This window comes from Vulpes vulpes, chromosome 8 (genome assembly GCF_048418805.1).
Source record: "Vulpes vulpes isolate BD-2025 chromosome 8, VulVul3, whole genome shotgun sequence".
NCBI lineage: Eukaryota > Metazoa > Chordata > Mammalia > Carnivora > Canidae > Vulpes > Vulpes vulpes.
In genome coordinates, this window is record NC_132787.1 from 4,941,057 (window position 1) to 4,967,472 (window position 26,416).

A 26,416-nucleotide genomic window follows, 5' to 3' on the forward strand; every position below is an offset into this window, starting at 1 on the left:
GAACCTTGCCTGGCTTCCCCCAGGGCAAGCGAACCAGGGATCCAAGGAGGAAGCTCCAAGACCTTTCATGACCCATGTGTGGGTCACACACATGCCAGCCCGCCTTATTGTGAGAGGGTGTGAATACCAGGAGGCTAGGATTTTAGAGGGTCGTCCTAGAGAATGGTTAACCACAGGTTCAAATTATCCCAGTTGTCTCCATTGATAGCTGGCTTATTTGTTTTTTTGTTTGTTTGTTTGTTTTTTGATAGCTGGCTTATTTGAATCAGGATCCATGCTTGCATTTTGTTGATACGGCTCTTAATATCTAGGTTCCTTTCTTTTGTTTTTTCGTTTTGTCATTTGTCTTTTTTTTTTTTTTAAAGAATCCAGATTGTCTTTAGTTTTACATTTACTGGTTTTTGCTGCTTGCATCCTCATGATGTCATTTGAACACAGTCCTCAGATTCATGTCTTTCCTGTAAACTGGTACTTAGATCTAGAACTTAATATGATTTGGACTTTTTTTTTCTTTTGCAAGAAAGTATTGTTGACTTCCAGCAGGGGGCACATGACGTCAGGTTGTCTCTTAGGATATTGTGACTGTTGTCATTACCTTGCTTCATTATTTCATTAGAGGTTTACAAAATAGGAACAAATTAACCCTATAATTCCATCATCTATTAGCTGGAATTTTTTTTTGTTTTTATTGAAGTTTAATTTGCCAACATATAGTGTAACACCCAGTGCTCCTCCCATCAAGTGCCCTTCTCAGTGCCCGTCACCCAGTTACCCCACCCCTCCCGCCCACCAGCTAGAATATTCCTACAAACTTCCACTTACTTTTTGATTACCCTGAAGTACTGTTAATACAGGAAAGATAAATGCTTGTTTCCTACCCTTTGTTAACAAGTACTAGCACCCTTCAAAGTGACCAATAAAATACTGACCTTACAGATTTAAAACATTTTTCATTGCATCATACTTGTAATTCCTGTTGATGCTCAAATGATCCCATCTTCAGCCAGGATCCTGCGTCCTTATGAGTTACACCATTCTTGACAGCTTGTTGACTTTTTGCCATAAATAACATCATGTTCCAGGTTCATCTAGCATATCTACACACACCTCTCGGCACCATTTCCCAATGGAGCTCTGGTTCTTTTTAGCGGCAAATGAGAAAGGCCACAATCTGGATGTTAGAGTGTCTCTGCCTTTCAGGGGCATCCTTTCTGGTCCATCCTCCAGTCATCTGAGATGTAAAAATGCAAATCTGACCATTCCCTCGCTCAAAGTCCTGCCCCGGGCTCGGTTGCCCTCAGGACAAAGCCAGTTACTAAGCACGGACAAGCCTGGTCCTGTTACTGTTTCCCTATTTCCCACTCCCTCCTACTTCCTGCCGCTCTCCTTAAACTTTAAAACCCAGCAAAACCTATGTTTTGATGCTCCCACACCTATCTTAACCTCATTGTGTGTCTCACTTTAACTTGATCTTGGAGCTTCAGCTCTCTTGGGTGTCCTCTCCACAACACTTTGTCCTAAACCGCCAGGCAGGGCTGTCTCCCACTATCGTCTCACGGCCACTGTGCCTACACCCATGTGAGCACCTTAATGTCTCCATGCAGCTCTCCTGCGCTGCTCCGCCAGGAAGGACTAAAAGGCAGTCATTGCCTTATCAGTCTTTCCCCCCAGTACGGAGCGCATGGCCTGGTGCCTAGTGGATGCCCCCATCTGGTCACCTGGTTAGGCAGGACAGACTAGCTCTTCCCATTGCAGAAGATCCTTCCACTTCTGTCCCTACCAGCGCTTTCTTCACCCTACTTCAGGCCTGCATGTCTGCTAGGTACAGACTGAGCTGCTGTGCGTTAGTCTCTTGTTTAATTTCTATTTGGCAGGCTCGCTGAGGGAGGGCTAAAAGGGAGCCCACTGTCCCTGTTACTAAGATCTGGGGTGTGGGAGGTTTTGCTCAGACCACCACACCTTTCCTTCCCCACTCAGCCGGCTGGAGCCCTGACCAGGAGGACGAGGATGTCACCGGCCAGGAGGTGCTAACACATTACGGAGCCTACGCAGAGCAACCCTGAACAGGAGCTCCGGAGACGGTGTGCTAGGGTTTTCTGGACACAGATTTGCCACCGCCTGCTGGCATGACCTCAGAAGTTACAGATCGGATGTAGTGATTACATCACCCTCTCAGGCTACAGGGAGTATGAAACAAAACACGGAAAGCACCTTGCAGTGCCTGATTTGTTGTAAGCGCTATGCTGTGCCTGGTAGATGAAGACCACACACCCCCAACAGAAGGGCTTTAGTCTCTAAGACTGGACTTTTTCAAAGCCACCACGAGAGAAAAGGTTAAGAGTTTAAGGCACACTTCCCAGGTCGGGGGGAAAGTGGCTAATGTTAGCCGGGAAGGAGCTATGTGGAATACAAGAGTTCTACTGGGAGTAACCCGGACCAGTCAGGCTAACAGTCAAATCCTAAGAGGGAGCGCTGCGTCCACAGTGAACACGGCAGCCAGAGGGCTGCCCAAATGGAGTAACTGCATTGTAATGCAAACTGGTTTCAATTTCATAAACTCTGAACAAGCAGTTTTGATTTTTCACTGATGACTTTTATCACCTAGAATAGAGCCTGGCCACAGTGGGTGACCAAAACCACTTGCAGAATGAGTAGATTATGAGGCCTTTCTCATTACACATCCCCGAATTTCAAAGCTGGGCTATCCACTGGAACCAATGGTGCAGGCTGCTACCAAGGGCCTGAAGGCCGGGGCAGGGGAAGACAGGAAGAGGCCTGGGCTCTATATCACAACGAAGAAATCCCCAATTCGTGGCAAACTGGCTTCAGGGTGGGAGTCCTGGTTTCTTTCTGGTCTAGGTCTAGATCAGAAATTCAGTCCTGGGACACCTGGGTGGTTCAGGGCTTGAGCCTTCAGCTCAGGTTGTGATCCTGGGGTCCTGGGATTGAGACCTAAATCAGGCTCTCTGCATGGAGCCTGCTTCTCCCTCTGCCTATGTCTCTGCCTTTCTTTGTCTCACGAATAAATAAAATTAAAAAACAAACAAACTCAATCTTGTTCTACTCCCAGGTCCCACTTAGCAACTCACATAGTACCCAAGCCCACGTTCAGCTGCGGCCTCAAATTATTTTTTATTTTCATTTTTATTTTTTTGTGGCCTCAAATTTAACACACACTTACACCAGGAAAGGTTAAGGTATTTTCTTTATTTTTTACAAATTAAGACTATGTAGATTTCATATATTTCTGAATCAAAAACACCTTTGTCTTCACAGTATGAGTTAGAGAATGCAGCCTGAGCTGAAAACCAAGGAACTAGAAAAGAAAGTGATAATTACAGTGATTACTGTATTAAAAACCTGTTAGGCATTTTCTTTAAAAGTCGTTTTTTTTTTTTTTTTTAAATCTTATCATTCTTGGCACTGTTTCTAAAGAAAAACTCCTTTATCCCAAGCAAAAAAGCACAAGAGGTGGAGTTTGGCTTCAAGAGATGTAACTCAGATTCTCAGGCCTTGCAGAGAATCAGCAAATTTATGGAGAGTGCTATTGGGCGTTTAATGGGAAGAAGTCCCTTTATTAAGTTCTCAAGCCAGAGGCTAGAGGCGGCAGCTAGGTCAGAGGGCAGCATCCTCTGCAGAAGAGAGCCATCAGGGCAGCACGCCACTCCAGGAATACACACACCCCGGGAACAAATTGCTTCACGGGCCAGCACAGTGATACGGTGTGCTGCAAACCAGTAGACACTGGGTCAAACTGGGTGCTGCCTGTGAACAGAGAGAGCCGAAAATGGTAGCCTACTGGCGATGAGCTTTTGAGCCCCTTACACTGAAGCCTTGAATAGCCGGAGCTGCAGTTGCTCTCGAGGCTGCCTGCCCTTCTGTGCCAGAGGACTGTGGATCAGAGAACGCTGATCCCCGTTAGTATGGGCCTCCCCGCACTCACAGCCACAAAGCTGCGGGGAATCACAGGTCTTGCAGGTTTGGTCACCTGGTCCCTGGCTGGAAGGCTACAGATTTCTGGAACAGGTGAACAGACCAAAAAACTAAAGTGCACCTGTAAAATGAACATTAATCTACCACCCCAAATCTCTGGCCTGACACTACCAGCATCCAGGCTGGAGAAGGGAGAAGGCAGGAATGCACCAAACTGTTATGAATGCTGCCTCCCAAGTCACCACAACCCAGGTCTGCTGATCTGAACAAAGAACCATTCAGTTAGCAGCGATTTTCTGCCCCACTGCCCCAACAGGTCCTTATCTAGATAGGTTTGTCAGGCAGGATTAGTTTACAATTACCCCCAGGCTCACTCAATCCCCTTCTCTAACCTTCCTCTCCTGGGATCTTCATTCAAAGCCACGTGGGGGAGGCCACTCAACAACTAAGGTGATAAAAAAAAAAAAAAAAAAAAAAAAAAACAACTAAAGATGGGAAGTTTGGGAATTCTACACTCTATCTGGCCACACATAACCAGCCTTTTCATAAAGTCCTGACAAGAATCAGTCTTTCCTTCATGCTGAAATCCTCCCTCCCCACAGATGGAAAACCAGCAGGTTCCCTGAGGGTCAGACCAGGAACAGGGAATGGGAACATGTAAATCTACATTCCTTTTGGGATAGCAAGACAGAAAGCTGTGTTTGCCAGACCAGCGGCTTGGGCAGCTCAGAGGAAGCAAAGCATCCACCAGAAGAGGCTCTTCATTTTCTTTGTAGGGGTTGACAGAAGCTCAGATGTAATGAGCCTGAGTGACAACAGGACCATCAATCTCCTCTCCGATGGAAAACTCACTGTCTAGTCCCACAGGAACTGTGCACAAACCAAACGACGCTGAGGGAAGAAGAGCCGAAGTGGCTCGACCAAACAGTTCATGTGCACCTGGTGAGGCTCGGGTGGAAAGTGGACTCCTGGAGTTTGCTCTGCTGTGGGTCCCACTCCTCGTCACGGTGACTGGCTGCCTGAGCAGAGGAAGAGGCTAGGGATGGGGTGCTCAGAAAAGGAAGTGGGGAAGAACCCCAGGGAAGAACCCCAGGAATACGAAGCCAAACTCCAAACTATATTCTGCTAATCAGTTTTTTGATCAAAAAATTCAAAATAGAGAAAACCACAAAGTACAAAAGCTTTTCTGATGCTTTTCATTATCACAGAACACACCACCTGCAATGTGTGCGAAGAGGAAATGAGGGGTGGAAGGAGAGGTCAAAATGGGAAAAAGGCTGGATGGTCAATTTCACTTCTTCTCTTTCTTCTTGTCCTAGAAATGGAGAAAAATTGCCTAATTAATTTTTGGCATCTGACATTCAAGCTAAAACTTTTGAGTCAGCCAACAGTGGCTGCCTTTGTTTAGGGACTGGAAGAGATGAGGATGATAAAAAGGAAGGAGAAATACTCCCTCAGCAGGGTATGAACTGAATGTTGACCCTGTTCCACTGGTGTTCCCTTGAGTTGTTGACAGACCTGACGAGAATAAAGGTTAAGCAGCAGTTCCTACTTCCACCCCAAGAGTACCCAGCTGGGCCGCCTGACCACTCTTGGCTCACTCATCACCACCACAGCTCAAATCCCAACCACTGAAGGCTGTATCCACCCTAAAATAACTACACAAGAGGCCAAGACCAACTTTCCATTAGTCCGAGAAGCATAAATCCTGAGCACAAACCAACACCCAGAAATAATCTAGCCCCAATGAAGTCTTCATTCAATCCTAGGTGGAAGCCCAGTATATTAAACAGGAGCAAGTTGAGTTGCTTTGGCTGAAACCTGCTTGGAGCTCAGTCTAGTCCTGGCACAGATAAGACAGAGAGCCACCAATCCCACCTACTCACCTGCTTCCTCCTCCTCCACCACCACCACCACCACCACCGCCCCCCCCCCCCCCGCCCCCTTGTGCCCTACTAAGGTAAGAAAAATCTCATGGTTTCATTTGTTCCCCTCCTGCTGGAGTAGACTGTTTACACTAACTACATACAGAATGCTTCTCTAGAAACAAGACTGACAAACGAATAAAACCGGTCTACTTCTGACACGTGTTTATAAAAGCTAATATTAAATCCCATAGAATATCTTTCTCTGAGTCATAACTATTTTTACAGCCTTTAAATTCATATAGTAGGCTGTTTCTTGCTGCCACTTAAATCTCTTTCTCTTTTGATACTAATCTCAGGGATTTGTTTTTTTTTTTTTTTTTAAGATATTTTTACTTTTAAGTAATTTCTACACCCAATGTGGGGCTTAAACTCACAACCCTGAGGTCAAAACTCACACGGTCCACCAACTGAGCCAGCCAAGGCACCCCCTCTTGGGTTGTGTGTGTATTTTTTTTTTTTTTTGGTTTGTTATTAAGGATTTTTTTCCCTTGTTCCTTGGCCTAAAGACTTCTGGTTTACCTCTTACTCAGCGGCCTTACAGTTAGCCTGGACCTATACAGTGTGTCAGTTTTCAAATTTGAAGTTTACACAGATGTTGAGTTCAGGTGCCATTCTCTCATCTTCAAGGAGTAGATGGACTAACCTTCTCATTCATAGCCAGGATCATCATGAGTTTTCTGAAGAGGGTAACGAAATCTAAGAAGAGGTCAACGCAGTGCCTGAAACAGAAGAACCAGATTACCAGTTGGCATTTCCCACCTTCCTTTATCTACAGCCTATAGAGAGGCAAGAGCATAAAAACCCCATGCCCACTCATAAGTGAGCTTCGCCAACACCGTACCACCAACTAAGTAAAACTCTGGTGCCTGAGAGCCTTCTCAAAGCAACAAAGCCATGCAGCAGAGGGAAAAGAAAACTGGGCTTTAGACCGCAGGGGCCTGCATCAGAGTCTCTTAACTAATTGATGGTGGTCTGAGGTTCAAAGAATTATACATATTTTTAAAGTTGTATGTTACAAAAACTGTATCTTCTCATCATTCAAGGTTTAAAAAATATAAAAATATAGAGTAAAAAGAAAGGGAGACCTTTCTCCTATGCCTAGAAATAACCCCTATTAAAAGGATACTTAAATGTATATTAGTTCAATTTTTTTTAAAGATTTATTTATTCATGAGAGACAGAGGGGGGCGGGGGGGAGAGAGGCAGAGATACAGGCAGAGGGAGAAGCAGGCTCCATGCAGGGAGCCCGATGTGGGACTCAATCCTGGGTCTCCAGGATCATGCCTTGGGCTGAAGGTGGCGCTAAACTGCTGAGCCACCCGGGCTGCCCTATTAGTTGAATTTTTAAAAGAGCTGGTGTCTTTTGGGAATTGAGGGAGACCCTGCCCTTTCCCAAACCATAGGTACCCTACCCTACCATGTACGCTCCTGAAGGTGGGTCACTTAAGTTGGCCAGTGCCACCTGGTCTACTCTACCCTACTGACGGCGACTGAAAGGGAGACATTAAAGACCAGTTTTCACTCACCAGATATAATCCTTATCTCCATTTTCAGCCTTTTCAATAATGAGTTGAGTATCAAAAAGGACAAAGCCACACATGACCACCAGCCCCACATACAGGTTTGCCTAAGAAAAGAAGAATGAAAGAAGGAGGTCACCAGGCAGCAGATGCCACAGAGAGAAAAACCAGCTGTGCCTCTTTTTGGCTCTTGGCCATTTGAAAGTACAAAAAATGCTAACCCTACTGACATTAACATTCTTGGGCACGGAAGCTACAATAAAGACCACATTACTTCCCTTGTACAATTCTGCACTGCCCAACAAAAGTGAGCATTCTGAAGGATTTTTGGTCTACCTTGCTTTAAGGTGAAGCAAGAACAAGAAGTGCAAGGAGATGGCTGCTGAAAAGTTATATGCAAAGTCTCACCTGGAAAAGCCAAATGGATCCAAAGAAAAGGTTCCCCAGGGAAGATAAGAGCATCAGACTCATGGCTGACATCAAGACACCTGTAAGAATGACAAAAAGCCATCCTAAGAAAAGCCAAAGCAAAGTAAGGCAACCCGATAAAGCCTTTCCTTACTTTCCCTCCCAAATTAAGCCTTCGATTTTCTTAAGATTTTATTTCTGAGAGAGAGAGAGAGAGAGAGAGAGAGAGAGAGAGAGAGAGGGAGAGGGAGAGAGAGAGGCAGAGACACAGGCAGAGGGAGAAGCAGGCTCCACACAGGGAGCCCGACGTGCGACTCGATCCCGGGTCTCCAGGATCACACCCTGGGCTGAAGGTGGCGCTAAATCGCTGAGCCACCCTGGCTGCCCTAAGTCTTTCAATTTCAACCCAACAAGCACAAGATGCTGGAAGATAGGAAAAGAGTTCCAGTGAGAATTCTGGCTAAAGCGGAGGCTGTTTTCCAATCCACACTTACCTCCCAGAAAGAGGTAGCTCCGGCGCCTGGCATAGAGGGCACTCAGGGTGAAGCAGGTAAAGATCATTGCTGTGCCCATGAAGGCAGTGGGAAGAATGCTGTAAGAGGAAAAGATCATTAGACTGAGGGCTACAGGTCTGCAAACCTCTGTTTAGGAGGCATATTCTCAATAATAAAAACACCTAAGATGCTACTAAAATACTTACCTGGGGTTGATGGCAATGCACAGCTCCAGAGCAGGGCCCAGGCCAACTCCTAGAAAACAAAGGCCCCAAAACATGGTATTACCATCAATTCCTGAAGAGGACCCTTGTCCAAAATCTGACCATCAAAAGCACAGGCATGCCCACGTGTTCCTAAAAAAACTAAAACATGTGTACTAAAAATAATTAACTCTCTCTCTCTCCTCTATACTCCTTGTTTTCTAGAGAACATATACTTGACTGAATTATTTATTTACTCACAGAGCTACAAAACAGTTCTCTTAGCAGAAAATCACAGATGACCCCAGATGAATACACATTAGGAAAAAGGAAATGAGCATGTCAAACATTTTTAAGCGAAGTTCTAAGGCTGCAATACTCTGAGGAGGAGTGATGTGAGACATAACAGGGGCCAGATAAGGAAATTAGGATAGAAGGTCCAAGAGCAAAGCAGGGCCTTGCGGCCAGCAGCCTGTAGTCCTGTAGGACTGACTCCCTTTGTAGAAAAGGCCAGACTGGTTCTGCAGGTGGACACCTGCCAACAGGAGAGTGCCGGGGCCACCTGCTGCAGCCCCAACATTTCCTCACTCTTGCTACTCTCCCTCCTTATGGTAATTCCACACCTTAATGCCTTCAAAAGCAAGCCTTCTCTATGTTAAAAATCTTAAATCTTTAAATCCCTTCCTTTCTACTTCAACACTACTTAAGATTAGATAGACTCAAAACAAGTTGTACTAAGTCAAATGCTTCTCTGCAAGTATTTTTACTATGTAGCTCGAGTCCTCTTTCCCTTAATGATAATTCTATAAGAGTTATGTTTTTAATTCTTTTCTTGAGAATCAGCAAAGTGCTCTGTTGGATGGATCTCAATGTATGGCTTTAATTAACTGTCGGCAAAGTTCAGAATAAACAGTCGTAGGAATGATTGTTGCCAGTGTGAGTCAAGTTAAAGTTTCAGGCCTAGTGTAGTCCCACTTTGACCATTAACAAGTTATGCTACCTAAGCTCATTCATTCAAACACACAAATGCTTACTTTTAGATACAAAAGTAGAAATCACAAAAAAAAAAAAAAAAAAAGTAGAAGTCATAGTCACTAATCATAAAGAGCTTATCCTCTGGATGGGAAAGCAAGATGTACTTCTACGAAATAATGCAATACAAGGAAAAATACACTCAAATACAAGATTGAATGGTACAGTGCATCAGTTGGAGTGAATCAGAATACATACAAATCTGAGGCCTTAGTCTAAAGAGATACTAGATATAGGACCCCCCTCCCACCCCAAGTAGCCCAATTCCTAACATACCTGTAAGGAAAGCAAATCCAGCAAGAAGTCCCAGTCTTTTTTGCTCAGTTTCATGGCTATGAGGTGTTGCCATCAGCCAAATCATCAACCCCAGGGAGCCCAAGGCAGAGAGCAGGCCAGCCTGTCAGATCCAGAGTGAATAATGAAATACTTCAAAGTATCAAATTTATTCTGCAGGACATCTTACTGGGATCAAATATTCATATGAACTTCCTAATATTTCCTTCTAGCCTGGAGGCAGTGGAGAAGGCAGAGGGGACTTGCAGGACAGGGCTAGGACCATGGAGGATCCTAGAGGCTCTTCTGACCAGGTAGTCCATCAGCCACAGCTACCCCAGTCAAACTAGGAGTCTTGCCCAAGAAAAAGATGAATCAAAATGACAAGTGCTTGAAGCACATTCCAATCTGCAGGACAAGTATAAATGATCCTTTTAAAACATGCACACACAAATATTTATCTCCAAATAGCGAAAAAAGACTAAAAGGGTGCTACAGACTGAATGTTTACATCCTCCCCCAAATTCATGTTTAAATTAGGTCATGAGGGTGGAGCCTTCATTAGTGCCCTTATAACAGAGATTCCAGAGTGCTCCTTTGCCCCTTCTGTCATGTGAAGACACAGCAAGAAGATGGTCATTTATTTACACAGGAAGCAGGCCCTCACCACACAACATTATCTGCTGGTGCCATGATCCTGGACTTCCGGCCTCTCAAACTGTGAGAAATGGTTATTATTTGAGCTACTCAGTCTATGGCATTCTGTTAGAGCAGCTGGAATGGATGGAGACAGAGAGTAAGAACCAAAATGTTAAGTTACGTGTGGGTGTTTTTATTTCGTCCTTATCACCAGTCTGTTTTCCAAATTCTCTACGATGAACACGCATTATTTTTATAAGAAGAAAAAAATTCTTAAAAAAAGGGTAAAGCTAATGCAATTAGGGAAGAAAATCATTAAGGATATATACAGACACTGAAGTTCCTTCCTTCCTTCCTTTAAAGGTATAGCTGATTCTAGTTATGCTCTGTAACTATTCACTGTGAATAATGAATTAAGGAATACTGAACAACTGCTCCTGAGAAAAATAGAGGGTTAGATTCTCACGTACCTCTGGCTACATTTTCTTCAACTGAACAATACATGTTTTTTTGTTTTTTGTTTTTATTTATTTATTTATTTATGATAGTCACAGAGAGAGAGAGAGAGAGAGAGAGAGGCAGAGACACAGGCAGAGGGAGAAGCAGGCTCCATGCACCGGGAGCCCGACGTGGGATTCGATCCCGGGTCTCCAGGATCGCGCCCTGGGCCAAAGGCAGGCGCCAAACCGCTGCGCCACCCAGGGATCCCCGAACAATACATGTTTTATGCATGTTTATGTTTAAGGACACTTTATTCGATATATATTGTTGACTCATTAACGTTGAACTCATAGCCAGCAGCACTGTAACTCATGCCTGAACAAAGTTTACCTAACAGACGTATTTTCTCCATAAGACACATCACAGTCTTAGTGTACCTTTTTTTTTTTTTTTTTTTTTGCACTTAGGAACACTAAACAGCACTCTAGCACTATGCTTGGGGTCCATTTTAAACACCAGACATCATCACCAAAATCACAAAAATGCAAAAAATGTGGCATTACACAGACCATGAAAAGGACCCTTGCTTATAGTATATAGTATAAGAGCTTGAAGTAGGGCAGCATGGTGCTCTGTTTGACCCCAGGTGAAACGTACTGCTGTGCACAACTCAAATTTTTTCATTCTGCTTCAGACTGCAAATATCTGCAAAAGCACCATGAATACTGATTTTAGGGTTACAAATACATTTTAGCAAATAAGTAAATTCATAAATACAGAATCCACGAATAATGAGGATAACTGTATTTTACTTTATTATAATTACTTAAAAAAAAAAAACCCACAATCAAAAACCAAAATGGCCACTCTTGCTTCGAGGGTGGAGTATGTTGTAGTCTAAACTGCAATGATCAAAGTCTTACTTATCCTCTGAGTATCTGGAGTAATTTATCTTTTTTAAAGATTTTATTTATTTATTCATAAGAATACACAAAGAAGAGAGAGAAAAGCAGAGACACAGGCAGAGGGAGAAGCAGGCTCCATGTAGGGAGCCCGATGTGGGACTCGATCCCGGGTCTCCAGGATCACACCCTGGGCTGCAGGCAGCGCTAAACCGCTGAACCACCGGGACTGCCCTGGAGTAATTTTTTTTTAATTTTTTTTTTTAAATTTTTATTTATTTATGATAGTCACACAGAGAGAGAGAGAGGCAGAGACACAGGCAGAGGGAGAAGCAGGATCCATGCACCGGGAGCCTGATGTGGGATTCGATCCTGGGTCTCCAGGATCGTGCCCTGGGCCAAAGGCAAGTGCCAAACCACTGCGCCACCCAGGGATCCCTGGAGTAATTTTTCATGTAACCTCTGTCAGGAGATGCCTGAGCATAGGGACAGTTCTCAGTAGTTGCCAGTGTCAACACAGATACACACAACACCCCAACCCCCCTCCAACCCTGTACTTATACTAAAAAGGACACTTGGAAAGGACAAGTCTTGGTTAGTGAGAACTTTAATTCCTACTGACCAAATCCAAGGTCTCTTTCAACACAGGAAAGTGAGTTCAGTATTTTCATTCAACCATGCAGATATAAGTACATCAGAGAATAAAACAGATCAAATCCTTGAAGGTCTCACCCTGCCTTTCCTGACAATCATACCATCAGTGTTTTGTATCTAAGAACCCCATAGTCACAAGCAAAACAGGGGAAGAATGGAGGAAAAGATAAAAAGGTTACTGCACAAACCCCAGCAAACATGCCATGCCGCAATTCAGCAGGTTGGGGTCTTACATGGCAGCTATACACCATTCAGTGTATAGCTGAATTCAGTGTCCAGGCTTAGACACAGTTTTCAGTACCTTGAGAGGGCAAAGCTGCCAGAAAATTTAAATGGCTCTGCCTGTCCTAAGTTGGGTAACTAACTAAGCTGTTTCTGGCTGAGTTCAGATCACAAACTATAGAAAAGGATTAAGGAGGGGTACAGGCTAATACCACCCTGCTGAGTTGCTTTCGACCTACAGCAATCTGTGCCATAGCAACTAGGAGAAATGCTCTTACCTGAAGGAAATGAGTGACCACATGGACATAGGCCCCTGCAGCTGCCACGAACATACAGAGAGCAAAACTGGCATAGACCTTCTTCAGGTGCTGCTGTGTAGAGGGGGTTCTGGGAAAGAAGGTTAGTAACAGCCATTATTCTAGGACCAATTTCATTTCTAAGCTAACAATCATTTCCCACTCTTCTTCCCAGGGAATATGTATATTTAAAATAATAATAATAATGTTTTGTAAATAGATTAACTGGGGACGCCTGGGTGCCTCAAAGGCTGAGTGTCTGCCTTCGGCTCAGGGCATGATCCCGGGTCTCGGGATTGAGTCCCACATCGGGCTCCCTGCATGGAGTGTGCTTTTCCCTCTGCCTGTGTTCCTGTGTCTCTGCCTCTCTCTCTGTCTCTCGTGAATAAAATAAGATTAACTCAGAATCTTAAATGCTGAGGAGGAGCCAAAGGTCCCAAATTATGAACAAACAGTACTCAAACTAAAATAACTAAGTGGTTTTTCAGTGACAACACAGCAGCCTTTAGAATCTGGGTGTTTTTATCATATCCTCTGGATTCTAGCAAAGTTAATATGCTAATTTATACATACAAGAGTTAATAAGCTAGGAAAAGAAACAAGATATGAAAGGAAATGCAGTAAGAAACTACAGTCAATATTGAAACACTTACATGTGGGAAAATTTTAAGAGTGCATCAAAGTTGATCTTCCGATCAAATATGTTCATGATGCCAGAGTTTGTGGGACACAGCCTCCACTCTGTAGAATCAAGGATAAAAAGAAGAAAGGTTATTTTACAGATACAAGGACATACATAATAACATAAATCACTTTCTCATGAAAAATAGCAACATACAAGTTTGGAAAAATTAAAGTTATCTAAAATCCCACCGTCTTAGTACAGTCATTTTCATTTTTACATATTTCCTTCTATGATACATTTGCAATCATATTCAACTATTTTATTTTATTTTATTTTAATATTTTTTAAAATATTTTTTTAATTTATTTATGATAGTCACAGAGAGAGAGAGAGGCAGAGACATAGGCAGAGGGAGAAGCAGGCTCCATGCACCGGGAGCCCGACATGGGACTCGATCCCGGGTCTCCAGGATCGCGCCCTGGGCCAAAGGCAGGCGCCAAACCGCTGCGCCACCCGGGGATCCCCATATTCAACCATTTTAAAGGAGACAGGAAATGAAGCCATCTTCTCTTCCCTAAACTATTTTGTTACTACATTCGATTTCTATTCTTTCAGAAGGTAATCTGCCCCTTTAATAGTTAGTTTCTCTCTTTGAGAAATTAACAGCAATCTAGCTCAAGGGACCCAATCATTGGAGCATAAAGCAATTTTACTTTTATTTTATATTTTTGAGGGTGGCAGGGGCAGAGGAAGGAGGAGAGAGAGAATCTTAAGCAGGCTCCATGTTTGGCCTCTACCCTGAGATCATGACCTGGGCCAAAATCAAGACTCAAACACTTAACCAACTGAGTCACCTAGGCACCCCTGGAACATAAAACAGTTTTATGTCACGGTTTCAAGATGCAAGAGAATTCTCTCAACAAAGGCAAAGAACCTCAAAGAGGGAGGGAGGAAGGAAAGGAGGAGCTGGGCCTGGTACTGGGGCCTGAATTTGCTTTATCCCCTCTCTATTTAGCAGTATAGAGAAACTTTAAAATATTTCTTTCCCAACCATGCAAGCGCAATGCCTCTTTATCCCTAAATACTTGTGTATACATCCTGAAAACAATGACCAAAACCAGGAAATTAACAATGACACAATACTATTATTTGATCTAGATATTCAGATCTTGCTAACTGTCCCAATATGTCACAGAAAGGACATTTTTAATGAACTGTACCCAAGCTACATGCCATTAACACCATCAAGTAAGGCTCTTAAATTTTGTTCCCTCCTATCTCACATGCAATCCTAAATACACACATTCAATCTGTAGAGCTAAAAAAAAAAAAAAAATCTAATCAAGAATTTTCATCTTCCTAAATATCAATCTTCCACAATCATCTAGATTCTTATTAGAGCCATAATGCCTATTCATTTCAAACTGACCAAAAACCAGGGAGGAGGGGGCTGTATTAAAATACACAGGTAAGTAGTTTGAAAGACAAGCCAACTAGTCACACCTATTCTAGTCAGCACCTAGCACAATACTCAGCAAAATTAATCTGGGCAATAAAAGTTACAACCTGACTCCTGAGAAATCCTGGGCCAGTGGAAAGATGCCATTCTTCTGGTTCACACACATCACTACCATTTGTGAGGCTTGCTCTCTCACTAATGAAACAATTATAATGGCTAGCTTGTTCAACTCTCTCGTCACTTCTCACCCACATCCCTACTCACCTCAATCTTTCTGTCAGTTCTGTTCTTAAGGATGGATACTGTGAGAAGCTGCAGAACCTACTAAAGCTGCTGCCCACACTTGTAAGTCACGGGGCTCTGGGCCCTCTTGATCTAGATGGTGCAATTATTGCAGGCTGTTGCAGGGCCAACGATAGCCATTCACAACCATGATGAACACAGCCTCCAGAGAGCACACTTACAGGATGCCAGAATCCAGCACCTGGAAAGTGTCTTTGTTTAAGGCTTCCATTAACACCCTTAATGACATCCCTAGATAGAACTTGCAACAGTTCTGAAGCAACCTTCAGAGCCAAGTTTCTCAGTATTCACAACAACAACGCTAAAGTACCTCTTGCTTCCAATTTCAAGAGTTAAAAAAAGGAAGACGGGGTGGTAAGTGGGCCTCCCAGTGTAAATCCTTAAATACCCAGTGGATTATTAGTCAGAAAGGGGCAACTCCCTGTAACCAGACCCCACTGAGTAGCAACAGTGGGAGCGAATGGTGGTAGAAACTCCTCTTTTCCAGTTTGCTCTTTGACATTTCCCAGGGGGTACTGACTGCCTCTTACAACTGCTGATGGAAAAACCAAAACTAGCAAAGGTTGCTGAGGACAGGAAGTAACAAGCAGGAATTTCTCCATGATTTACAAGTGCCTTGTGGTTTAAAATAATTTTAAAATAAGTCAAATAAAACCAGTTTTTAAACACCACTACTTATTCTAAATTTAAGTGAGATATGTAATTCCCAAATTTTCTAGATGCAAAGGCACACGACAATTTTATTTTGAGAGAATGACAGCATACACACAGGTGGAAGTGGGGATAGGGAGAGGGGGCCAGATGGAGAGAAAGAATCTTAAGCAGGCTCCACGCTCAGAGCAGAGCCTGATGCAGGGCTCGATCCCACAACCCTGAGATCATGACCTGAGATGAAATCAAGAGTCAGATGCTTAACTGACTGAGCCTCTCAGGCTCCCCAAGGTACACAGCAATTTTAGAATAGCGTTGTAGGGAAAAAACACAAATACAGTATACATTTAATAAATGACATGATGGGGCAGCCTGGGGAGCTCAGCGGTTTAGTGCCGCCTTCAGTCCAGGGCGTGATCCCGGAGTCCCGGGATGGAGTCCCACGTCGGGCTCCCTGCATGGAACTTGCTTCTCTCTCTGCCTGTGTCTCTGTCTCTCTGTCTCTCTGTCTCTCTCTCTCTCTCTCTCTCTGTCTCTCATGAATAAATAAAATCTTAAAAAAAAAAAAAAGACATGATGTATATATGACATAATTTATTTCAGAACTGTTAAAACATGAGGGGGGAAAAACATGAGGTGAGAAAAGTCAGATCTTGGAATCAAGGAAATACAAAGTTTGCTGTTGTCTGTTTGGAACAGACAGACCTGGGAGTGGGGGGAATGGGGTAAGTGGGTGGTGGGACAGTAAGGAAGGCACGTGATATAATGAGCCCTGCGTATTATATAAGACTGATGAATCACGGACCTCTACCTCTGAAACAGGTAATACATTATAGGTTAATTAACTGAATTTAAATTAAAACAATCACCTTATTAGCATAACAAATAGAAAGAAGTCATGTCCAGACAAGTAGAGTAAAAACGGTTCTTACAAGTTTTGTCAGATGGATTAAACCAACCAAATTTCTATCTTAGCTTCTTCAATGACTTTTACTCAGAAGCTGCAGAGAAACCGTATCTACATTTCGATGGTCAATGTGCAAAAGTCAGCTGAACAAGATTCAGTTGCATTCATAACTCAAAAATAGCAGCTCCCAGGGCACTTGGGTGGCTCAGTCAGTTGAGTATTCCAATCATAATTTTGGCTCAGGCCCTGATCTCAGGGTCATGAGATCCAGGGCCAGGCCTGAACTCAGCAGGGAATCTGCTTGAGATTCTACTCCTCTGCCCCTCCCCCCCATATCCCCTCTCTTATATATAAATACATCTTTAAAAAATAGCAGCTCTGCACCAGAAGTATTTTTGGTCCCAGGGAACAGCACCTAACAGAGCTTAAAGTATTCAAAAACTTAACCAAGTACCTCAGCTAACATTTCAAAGGGGCCCCACAGTTAAATAAGTCTTTGCTTTCAAAAAAACATTAAAATAAGTTTAATGCTATGTATATTTTACCAAAATAAAGGGAAAAAGTATATTACAAATTACTCAAAAATTATTCAATACAGTAGTTCCTCTAATAGCCATCAGCCCATCATGAAATCCATACCCAGCACTGGTCTGTCTCACCCTGGACATCAACTAACACAAAAATCTAGAAATTGCATCCTCTTCCCCATCCCCTAGTTCTATACTCAAATGTAAAACAGGGAGGTGGGATGATTTATTCAAAATACAATGTGGAGGATCCCTGGGTGGCTCAGCAGTTTGGCACCTGCCTTTGGCCCAGGGCGCGATCCTGGAGTCCCAGGATCAAGTCCCGCGTTGGGCTTCCGGCATGGAGCTTGCTTCTCCCTCTGCCTGTGTCTCTGCCTCTCTCTCTCTATGTCTATCATGAATAAATAAATAAATCTTTAAAAAAAAAAAAACACACAATGCGGACAGTGCCTCCTAGACTCATGAGAAATTTGTGTATGTCACATTTGAGAAGTACATGTTCAGTTGTTAATTATAATCAAATTCCTTTAATTTTGTTCAGAGCTTCATTTAATGCCTTCATCCTTAGGAGAGCAGGAATATCAAACTTGTTAGAATTTGCCAGTGTCAAAAAAAAAAAAAAAAAAAAAAGAATTTGCCAGTGTCTGTCACACAGATACAGCTAAAGTTTTGTTGGAAGTATCAGCATTCTGTGGTCAGCCTCCTTTGCCACGGCCACCCCAAAACAAAACTTACTGCACTGCTTTACTAAGAAATAAAAAAATTCAGTAAACACACGGTTTTGAGTTAGTATTCCTGAGCCCTGTTTTTGCTTGGGGAGGGAAGGGTACTGGGGGAGGCAGAAGACAGATATTCTCATCAACTAACAACTATGTCTTATGTCGTTTTAAATCTCTCTCTCTTTTTAAAGATTTTATTTATTTATTCATGAGAGGCACTGAGAGAGGCAGAGACACACAGAAGAGGGAGAAGCAGGCTCCATGCAGGGAGCCCGATATGAGACTCGATCCCAAGACTCTGGGATCACACCCTGGGTCGAAGGCAGGCGCTAAACCACTGAGCAACCCAGGAACCCCCCCGTTTTGTTAAATCTCTTATACTAGGTATCTTCCTTACCCTTGTCCTAAAATGAATTATTATCGGGGCACCTGGGTGATTCAGTGGTTGAGCGTCTGAGGCTCAGGTCGTGATCCCAGGGTCCTGGGATTGAGTCCTACATTGGGCTCTCAGCCACGGAGCCTGCTTCTCCCTCTCTGCCTCTCTCTCTGTGTCTCTCATGAATAAATAAATAAACTCTTTATTTTTTTTATTTATGATAGTCACAGAGAGAGAGAGAGAGAGAGGCAGAGACATAGGCAGAGTGAGAAGCAGGCTCCATGCACCGGGAGCCCGACGTGGGATTCGATCCCAGGTCTCCAGGATCGCGCCATGGGCCAAAGGCAGGCGCCAAACCGCTGCGCCACCCAGGGATCCCAATAAATAAACTCTTTAAAAAATAAAGTGAATAATCATCATCAAAGGCCAAGTCTTGAAAATAAAAAAGTAAAATTATCTACAATCTTACTTCAATACCTATTAAGTAGTCTATATGAAACACAGCCAAGTGACCAAAAACTATGCAAAACAGAAGAAAAAAAAAAAGAAACCAAATTTTTAAAATAATAATAATAATTAAAAAATTTTTTAAATCCTTGCCTTTGAGAGATAAAAGCCTGCTGACTACTGGGCAGAAGCCTGCCTTGATATATGTAATTTTTTAAAATATTTTATTTAAATTCATTTTGCCAATATATAGTATAATATCCAGTGCTCATTTCGTCATAGGCCCTCCTTAATGCCTGTCACCCAGTTACACCATCCCCCTACCCACCTCCCCTTCTACAACCCTTTGTTTCTTTCCCAGAGTTAGGAGTCTCTCATGGTTTGTCTTCCTCTCTAACGTTTTCCCACTCAGCTTCGCTCCTTTCCCTTATGGTCCCTTTCACTATTTCTTATATTCCACATGAGTAAAACCATATGATAATTTTTCTCCATATGACTCATTTCACTCTGATGTATACAATTCAACAACATAAAACCAGAAAGTCAGGGGTGCCTGGGTGGTTCAGTCAGTACAGCAACCAACTCTTCATCTGAGGGTCCTGAGTTCAAGCCCACACTGAGTGTGAAGCCTACTTAAAAAAATATATATGTATATTTTAATATAGTAAGTCAAAGAAACATTCTTCACATTTAAACATTTAGTTTGTGAATTACATAGTTCCCCATTCCTGTTGTTAATTGGACCATTTTGAGTCTCCTTCCCACATATCCAGAAGGGATCAATTGATACTTTTTTTTTTTTAAGATTTATTTACTCATGATAGACATGGGGGGGGAGAGAGAGAGAGAGAGACATAGACATAGGCAGAGGGAGAAGCAGGTGCCATCCCAGGAGCTCTATGTGGGACTTGATCCCAGGACCCCAGGATCATGCCCTGGGCCAAAGGCAGGCGCTAAACCGCTGAGCCACCCAGGGTTTCCGGATCAATTGATAATTAAGAAAAACCCCACGCGGTTAAAAAGCTGAGGAGGTGGGCAGCAGAATTGTATTTTTTTTTCCAGCAGTTCTTCTTACTGAATAGCTTTCATATTCTGTAAAACCAATCTAGAACAGTGGTTAACAGTTTGGCTTGCTGCACTTGAATCCTAGCTGATATTTCCTTAGCTATTGTGATACGCAGCAAGTTTCTGGCATTTGAACCTCATCGTGCTTTAGTTTGATTTGTCTATAGTAATATATAATATTCTCTATTTCACAGGGTTGAGGATTATATGAGATAATACAAGTAAAGTGCTGAGAATAGTGCTTCATACAGGGGTGCCTGGGTGGCTCAGCCAGTTAAGCATCTGACTCTTGATTTCGGCTAGAGTCATGATCTCAGTGCCGTGCGATTGAGCCCTGTATCATGCTCTGCGCCAGGTGTGGAGCCTGCTTAAGATTCTCTCTTTCTGGGCAGCCCCAGTGGCGCAGCGGTTTAGCGCCACCTGCAGCCTGGGATGTGATCCTGGAGACCCAGGATCGAGTCCTACGTCCGGCTTCCTGTATGGAGCCTGCTTCTCCCTCTGCCTGTGTCTCTGCCCCCCACCCCTCTCTATGAATAAATAAAATCTTAAAAAAAAAAAAAAAAAAAGATTTTCTCCCTTTCCCTCTGCCCCTCTTCCTCCCACCTACGCTCTCCTATACATGCTTTTTAAAAAAAAGAAAAGGGGATCCCTGGGTGGCGCAGCGGTTTAGCGCCTGCCTTTGGCCGGGGGCGTGATCCTGGAGACCCAGGATCGAATCCCACATCGGGCTCCCAGTGCATGGAGCCTGCTTTTCCCTCCGTCTATGTCTCTGCCTCTCTCTCTCTCTCTCTGTGACTATCATAAATAAATAAATAAATAAAATTAAAAAAAAAAAAAAAGAAAAAGAATATGCTTCATTCATAAAACCCACTCCACGTTAATCATTGTTGTTACCAGTGTAAACACTCATTACTCTCATGTCTTCAGTCCATTATTTTCCCCTGGTTTTAGAAAGCATTTATTACAGATCTAATTTACATGTGTCCTATAAATTAATTTTTAAAATATTATTCAACCATTAACTTATAGCTAACTGTGTATCCTGAAGACTTACTATTTACCCAAATGAATAAGATTAAATAGAGGGGAGAAGGAAGAGTTTAAGAAATTTATAAACTGGAATTTAAAGGAATATGATAAATCTTATTACTGGCTAAAATTACTTTTGTTGAAATGGCATGCCTCTCCTTGGGCACATTTACACTGGAACTCCTGTCCCACAGGGCCACAAGGTGTTTTGAGACAGCCTAATAACCATTAAGTGATAATCCGATGTGGTAAAGAATTTGATGAAGTAAATGGTCATTAGCTTGATGCTTTCCTTACTAACCCTAGGAGACAGGTCAGTTTGGTTTCTGGAAATCCAAAGAACTGTTGTGACAGGGCTAGGCCCTGATGGTCCTAGATTTTAGCCCTAGATGTTCCAGCCCCTCCCTTAACTTGGGCCCAAATTCCTGGCTAGCTCGTTAGCTAACACTGGATCCATCTCTCTAGGGTGCTGCCTGAGAACCAAGCCAGGAACTGGAGATGGAATGCCTACTGCCTTCTAAAAAATTTTTGTATTGAACTTCGACACTACTGAACCTCTTTCTGTAACCACAAGTGTTTTGACAGACTGAATCATAAGGAGGCCCCAATGTCTTAAATACATACTCATCTTCCAGTGTAAATCAGTAATCCCTCCCCCAAAACAACATATTTTCAGCCTAAATGAGATGAGAGCAGGCACAGATAAGGACAAACAGCACACCCATTCAATTCTCATCCTGGAAGCTCTTTTGAAGTGTTTGGGATTCCAGTTCATTGTGACAGAACCGCTCTCACGCTCTCACGCATTTGGCTGGAAGCACCTCGGGTGTAAGCAGAGCTTGCAACTGATTTGACTTTCGATTCCCCACATTTAAGCACAACCAAGAGACCTGAGAGCGAATGCAGACCCCATTGTCTAAACAGGAGTTTTTTTTTTTAACTTTATTTTTTATTATTTATGAGAGACACACAGAGAGCGAGAAAGGCAGAGACACAGGCAGAGGGAGAAGCAGGCTCCACGCAGGGAGCCCAACGCTGGACACCATCCCGGGTCTCCAGGATCACGCCCTGGGCTGAAGGTGGTGCTAAACCGCTGAGCCACCTGGGCTGCCCAACAGGAGTGTTTTCAATCTCAAATCAACGCTCCCCAGCTGACTTAAAGGGGAACCTACTGCGAGGAGTAACTCGAGTGGCCCTAAAAGCAAATCTCTAGTCTTTTTCTCCTCGGTTTGAACACTGTCTTCGGAAAACAAAAATGTGTTACTCCATGAAGTTTGGTTAGAAACTTGGCGGGGGGGGGGGGGGGGGTGCCCGAGTGGCTCAGGTCCTGGGATCAAGCCAACATTTAGAGACTCTGCTCAGCAGGGAGTTTGCTTCTCCCTTTCTCTCAAATAAATAAATAATCTTTTAAAAGGGAGGGGGAGGCTTGGGTGGCTCAATCAGTTAAGCATCCCCCTTCAGTTCAGGTCATAATCCCAGGGTCCTGGGATCTAGCCTCACATTAGGCTCCCTGGTCAGTGGGGAGCGTTCTCTCTGCTGCTCCCCCTGCTTGTGCTCGCTTGCTCTCTCGCTCTAATAAATAGAATCTTTAAAAAAAAAAAAAAGAAAGAAAGAAAAACAAAACTCTGGAGGAACAAAACTGGGTAAGGTGGAAGACACTTCTAACAGATTCTACAGTCAAGTCAAAGTAGCAAAGGAAAATCTAGCAGATAGACCATCAAGAGAATATTCAGTATTTTCCCAGAAGACATTAATACCCTTGGGTAGTTTATGAAATGAAGTGAAACTTCAGGCCAGCAGAAGTACCTTCTATAATACCACTGACTACATTTATATAAAATTTTACAACTTTTAAAAAGGCAAACTTTTTTTTTTAAAGGCAGCCTAATAGTGACATTAACACTGGCTTTGGAGTCACGAATCCTGCCATATTCTACTACATAACTTTGGAAAATCATTTTACCTAAGGTCATCTAGGCTTCCTTATCTGTAAGATAAGGATAATTAAATAACACCTGCTCTACCATGTTTATTGAATGCCAGTAAAAAAAAATCCTTGTGACAGATTAAAAAGTACAGCACAAGGGAACGTAGTCAGTGATATAGTAATAGTGCTGTATGGTGAGATGGTATCTATATTTTCAGTGAGCACAGCATAATGTACGTATAGCCTTTTATTTTTTAAAAGATTTTATTTATTTATTCATGAGAGGCAGAGACACAGGCAGAGGGAGAAGCAGGCTCCATGCAGGGAGCCTGATGTGGAACTTGATTCCAGGACTCCAGGATCACGCCCTGAACCAAAGGCAGGCGCTAAACCGCTGAGCCACCCAGGAATCCTCCATATAGACTTTTAAATCGTTATGTTGTACATCTGAAAAGTAATGAAACATTGTGTGCCAACTATACTTCAAAAAAAAAAAAAAAAAGGTAGAAAGGCTCTGTGTAAGTACTAAATGAACACTAGTACTGACTTGACCAACACCACAAAGTTAAATAGTAGAGTCATTATGACCTCTAATGCCTAGGGCTCTTCCCACAGGAGAAAAGTAAGTTTTCTTTAAGACAGCTCCAGTCATAGGTCAAGAAAAAAATTAAAAATATTAACACATGCTGATTCCTACTACGCTTTTCTGGATTTTTCAGCACTTCTACCATAAGCATGAACTATATGCATAACCAGAAAAAAAATAGAAATACTGATTAAATATCTGGATTAATTTTATCTTTTCTATTCTTAGGAGAGTAAGACTTCAGTCATAGCAATAGTGGGGAAGGGATGAAATAAGGTTTACTAAGCCAGGTTTCCACAACAAGATGAATAACAAAAGGAAACTCTGAATACAAATCAGTGTTTCTCAAGGATTTAACCACTTTGTCCCTATTGTTGGAAAGGTAGAGAATCTAGGTATCAACTTTTTTTTTTTTTTAAGATTTTATTTACTTATTCATGAGAGGCAGAGAGAGAGAGAAGCAGAGACACAGGCAGAGGGAGAAGCAGGCTCCATGCAGGGAACCTGATGTGGGACTCCATCCTGGGTCTCCAGGATCATGCCCTGGGCTGAAGGCGGCGCTAAACCGCTGAGCCACCCCGGCTGCCCTAGGTATCAACACATTCTTGAAGCCACAACAAAAAATATCAAAGAGAAACCACCAAAGACAGTAAACCTAATAATTACAGAAATAAGTGTATTTGCAGAAGCCTTAAGAATTTGGTTATGCAATGTGAATAATCTTTCTCGAACTGAAATTCTTAAATTACACGTTCAACCAAAAGATAAACTAAAACTAAGTAAACAAAGAGAAACCACCAATGACAGTAAGCCTAATAATCACAGAAATAAGCGTATTTGAAGAAGCCTTAAGAATTTGGTTATGCAATGTGAATAGTCTTTCTCGAACTGAATTCTTAAATTACACGCTCAGCTAAAAGATAAACTAAAACTAAGTATCAATAAATAACCAGAAAAACCTATTCGCCATTAACTTTTAACTTTAAAATCTTTGTTTCAGGCACAGTCAGCTCTTCTGAGTTACACATTCACAAATTAACCATTGCTAGAACAGTCTCAAGTTCAGAGAGATCTTTGCTATTGTTTGGTCACCGAAAGGCTGATTGGGGGTAGGCAATGCAGTCTGGACTGGCACTGAGAATTAATTCCACGCTTAATAAACTTGCAAAAATACCAAAGCCTACTTACTACCACAGCTCCAGCAAGCAGGTACAAGGTCAAAAACAAAACAAAAACAAAAACCACCTAACGACGCCTTTCCTGAGCGGACTTTGAGAAAGACGCCCACAAGGCTCGGGCCCAAGCAAAGTCAAGGCCATCTCACCTGTCCAAAGGTAACCAATCAGACCAGAACGGGGCTGTTCTGTGCAGCTGGAAAGCCAGGAAGGATCTTCTCACTTCTCGCCTCTGCTTGCGGCTTCCAAGTAACTAAGGAGCCTCGCGGGTGTCACAGAGGACTGTGACATCACCCGCCTGGCCGTGACAGGGCAGCCTGGCTGAGTCCTGGCCCTGGCTGCTCACCCAGAAGGGGCCCAGCCAGAGGGCCCACAGCAGGGCCGCGAGCGAGCAGGCGGGTGAAGGAAGGGTGACCGCAACCCCGTGAGGTTTCGCTTTCATTAGCCTCGGAAGGAAAGGGTGGGGGATGCGGCCTGAATTCACCTACTCGAGTGGGCCGAAGGGCCCCTGCGCCTGCTGTCGGCGGGGGGATGGGGCGGTGGGGAGAAGGCACGCAGAGTGGAAGGAAGGAAGGAAGGAAGGAAGGAAGGAAGGAAGGAAGGAAGACTAACAAGGACCCCTCGCGAGCACCCGCGCTCAGAACCGGAGCCTGGACGCCCCCCGAAACCCAGCCGACGCGCCCCAGCCCCTCCCCCGCTACGGCACGGCCGCGCATGCGCAGGACTAGTTCCGGGGCTTCTCCACCCCTCCCCACCCCCCCGCGCAGCTTTCCCGAGTCTCGTCGCGGAACAGGGCCCCATTCCCGGAAGCCGCAGTCCGTCCGAACCCCGAAACCATTCCCACTCTTGCTCAGACAAGAATTGCCCACCCCGCCTCCGCTTCTCATTCCCAGCTTACGCGGTCCCCGCTTCAGACGTACGTTCTTACCCGCCTCTCAGGAACCCACACAGGCCTCCTACCACCGGATGCGCTTCTGACTCTCCCAGGGTCCGCTCCAGCCTCTTCACCCGAGCGTCAGCCCCTCAAGGGTAGCCCCGCCCCCGCGTTCCGCCTACGGCCCGTCCTCATTGGCTGCCGGCCGCACCTCTGCCTTCCCATTGGCTTTACGTGCGTAAACAACGGCTGCTTACTTCAGAGCTATTCGCTAATGCCCTTGTCCATCAAGACTCCGGCCGCCCAGCGGCGGCGTCGCACAAAGTCCCGCCTCTTCCGCGTAGCTCCGTGGCCCGCGGTGTAAAGCCGCCCCTGGTGGAGACAGAGGCGAGGAGCCGCCCCGCCCCAGCCGCCGGGCTGGTCCCCGAGCCCCCAGTCTGGGGATTCTGGTTTCACGCTTCTCGTGGAGTGTTAAAGGGGGAAGGAGATTCGGATAACACGTGAAAGGGGCTCCACAGGGGCCGAGCTACCTCCAGGGCCCTCCTGACGGCTCCGAGGCTCGCCCGGGAAGGCAGGGGGACGTGGCCGCAGGCCTCCAGCCCCAGCCCAGGGGGCGGCCCTGGGGCCGCGTGCGGGGCCGCCGGGCTTCCAGGCCCACCTTGCCGGCTTGCGGGAGCTGGGCGGCAGCTTCACAGTCACTTGGCCCGGGGCAGCGGGGTGAACGGGAGGGGGCCGGGGGCGGCGACCTGGCCGGGCCGCCGGGGCAGCCGCGGGCGGAACCGAACCCGGGAGATCAGGGGC

General features: G+C 44.2%; 1 protein-coding gene across 3 annotated transcripts; it reads right to left on the reverse strand.

Moving 5' to 3' along the window:
- Positions 1 to 3,187: 3,187 nt before the first annotated feature.
- On the reverse strand, positions 3,188 to 25,806 carry TMBIM6 (transmembrane BAX inhibitor motif containing 6). Of its 3 annotated transcripts, none has more exons than XM_026000273.2 (10): positions 25,670 to 25,806; positions 13,599 to 13,686; positions 12,928 to 13,036; positions 9,795 to 9,915; positions 8,490 to 8,538; positions 8,284 to 8,381; positions 7,790 to 7,869; positions 7,388 to 7,488; positions 6,505 to 6,580; positions 3,188 to 5,248 (listed from the first exon to the last, which is right to left on the reverse strand). In XM_026000273.2, the coding sequence occupies exons 2-10, from the start codon at positions 13,652 to 13,654 to the stop codon at positions 5,225 to 5,227; spliced, it is 714 nt and encodes a 237-aa protein (XP_025856058.2). In that variant the 5' UTR covers positions 13,655 to 13,686; positions 25,670 to 25,806; the 3' UTR covers positions 3,188 to 5,224. The 3 variants fall into 3 exon arrangements, with proteins under 3 accessions (XP_025856058.2, XP_025856059.2, XP_025856062.2); XM_026000274.2 differs by having other exon boundaries at positions 25,662 to 25,784; XM_026000277.2 differs by lacking the exon at positions 25,670 to 25,806 and adding an exon at positions 24,891 to 25,484.
- Between the last annotated feature and the right edge of the window lie 610 nt (positions 25,807 to 26,416).

Coding starts and splice junctions, on each gene's coding strand:
- TMBIM6 (XM_026000273.2), bottom strand. CDS start 13,654: ATGAACATATTTGATCGGAAGATCAACTTTGATGCACTCTTAAAATTT. Junction 9,916..12,927: donor TGGTCACTCATTTCCTTCAG/GTAAGAGCATTT, acceptor TGGATCTGACAG/GCTGGCCTGCTCTCTGCCTT. Junction 7,870..8,283: donor GAGCTACCTCTTTCTGGGAG/GTAAGTGTGGAT, acceptor TCATTCTTACAG/GTGTCTTGATGTCAGCCATG.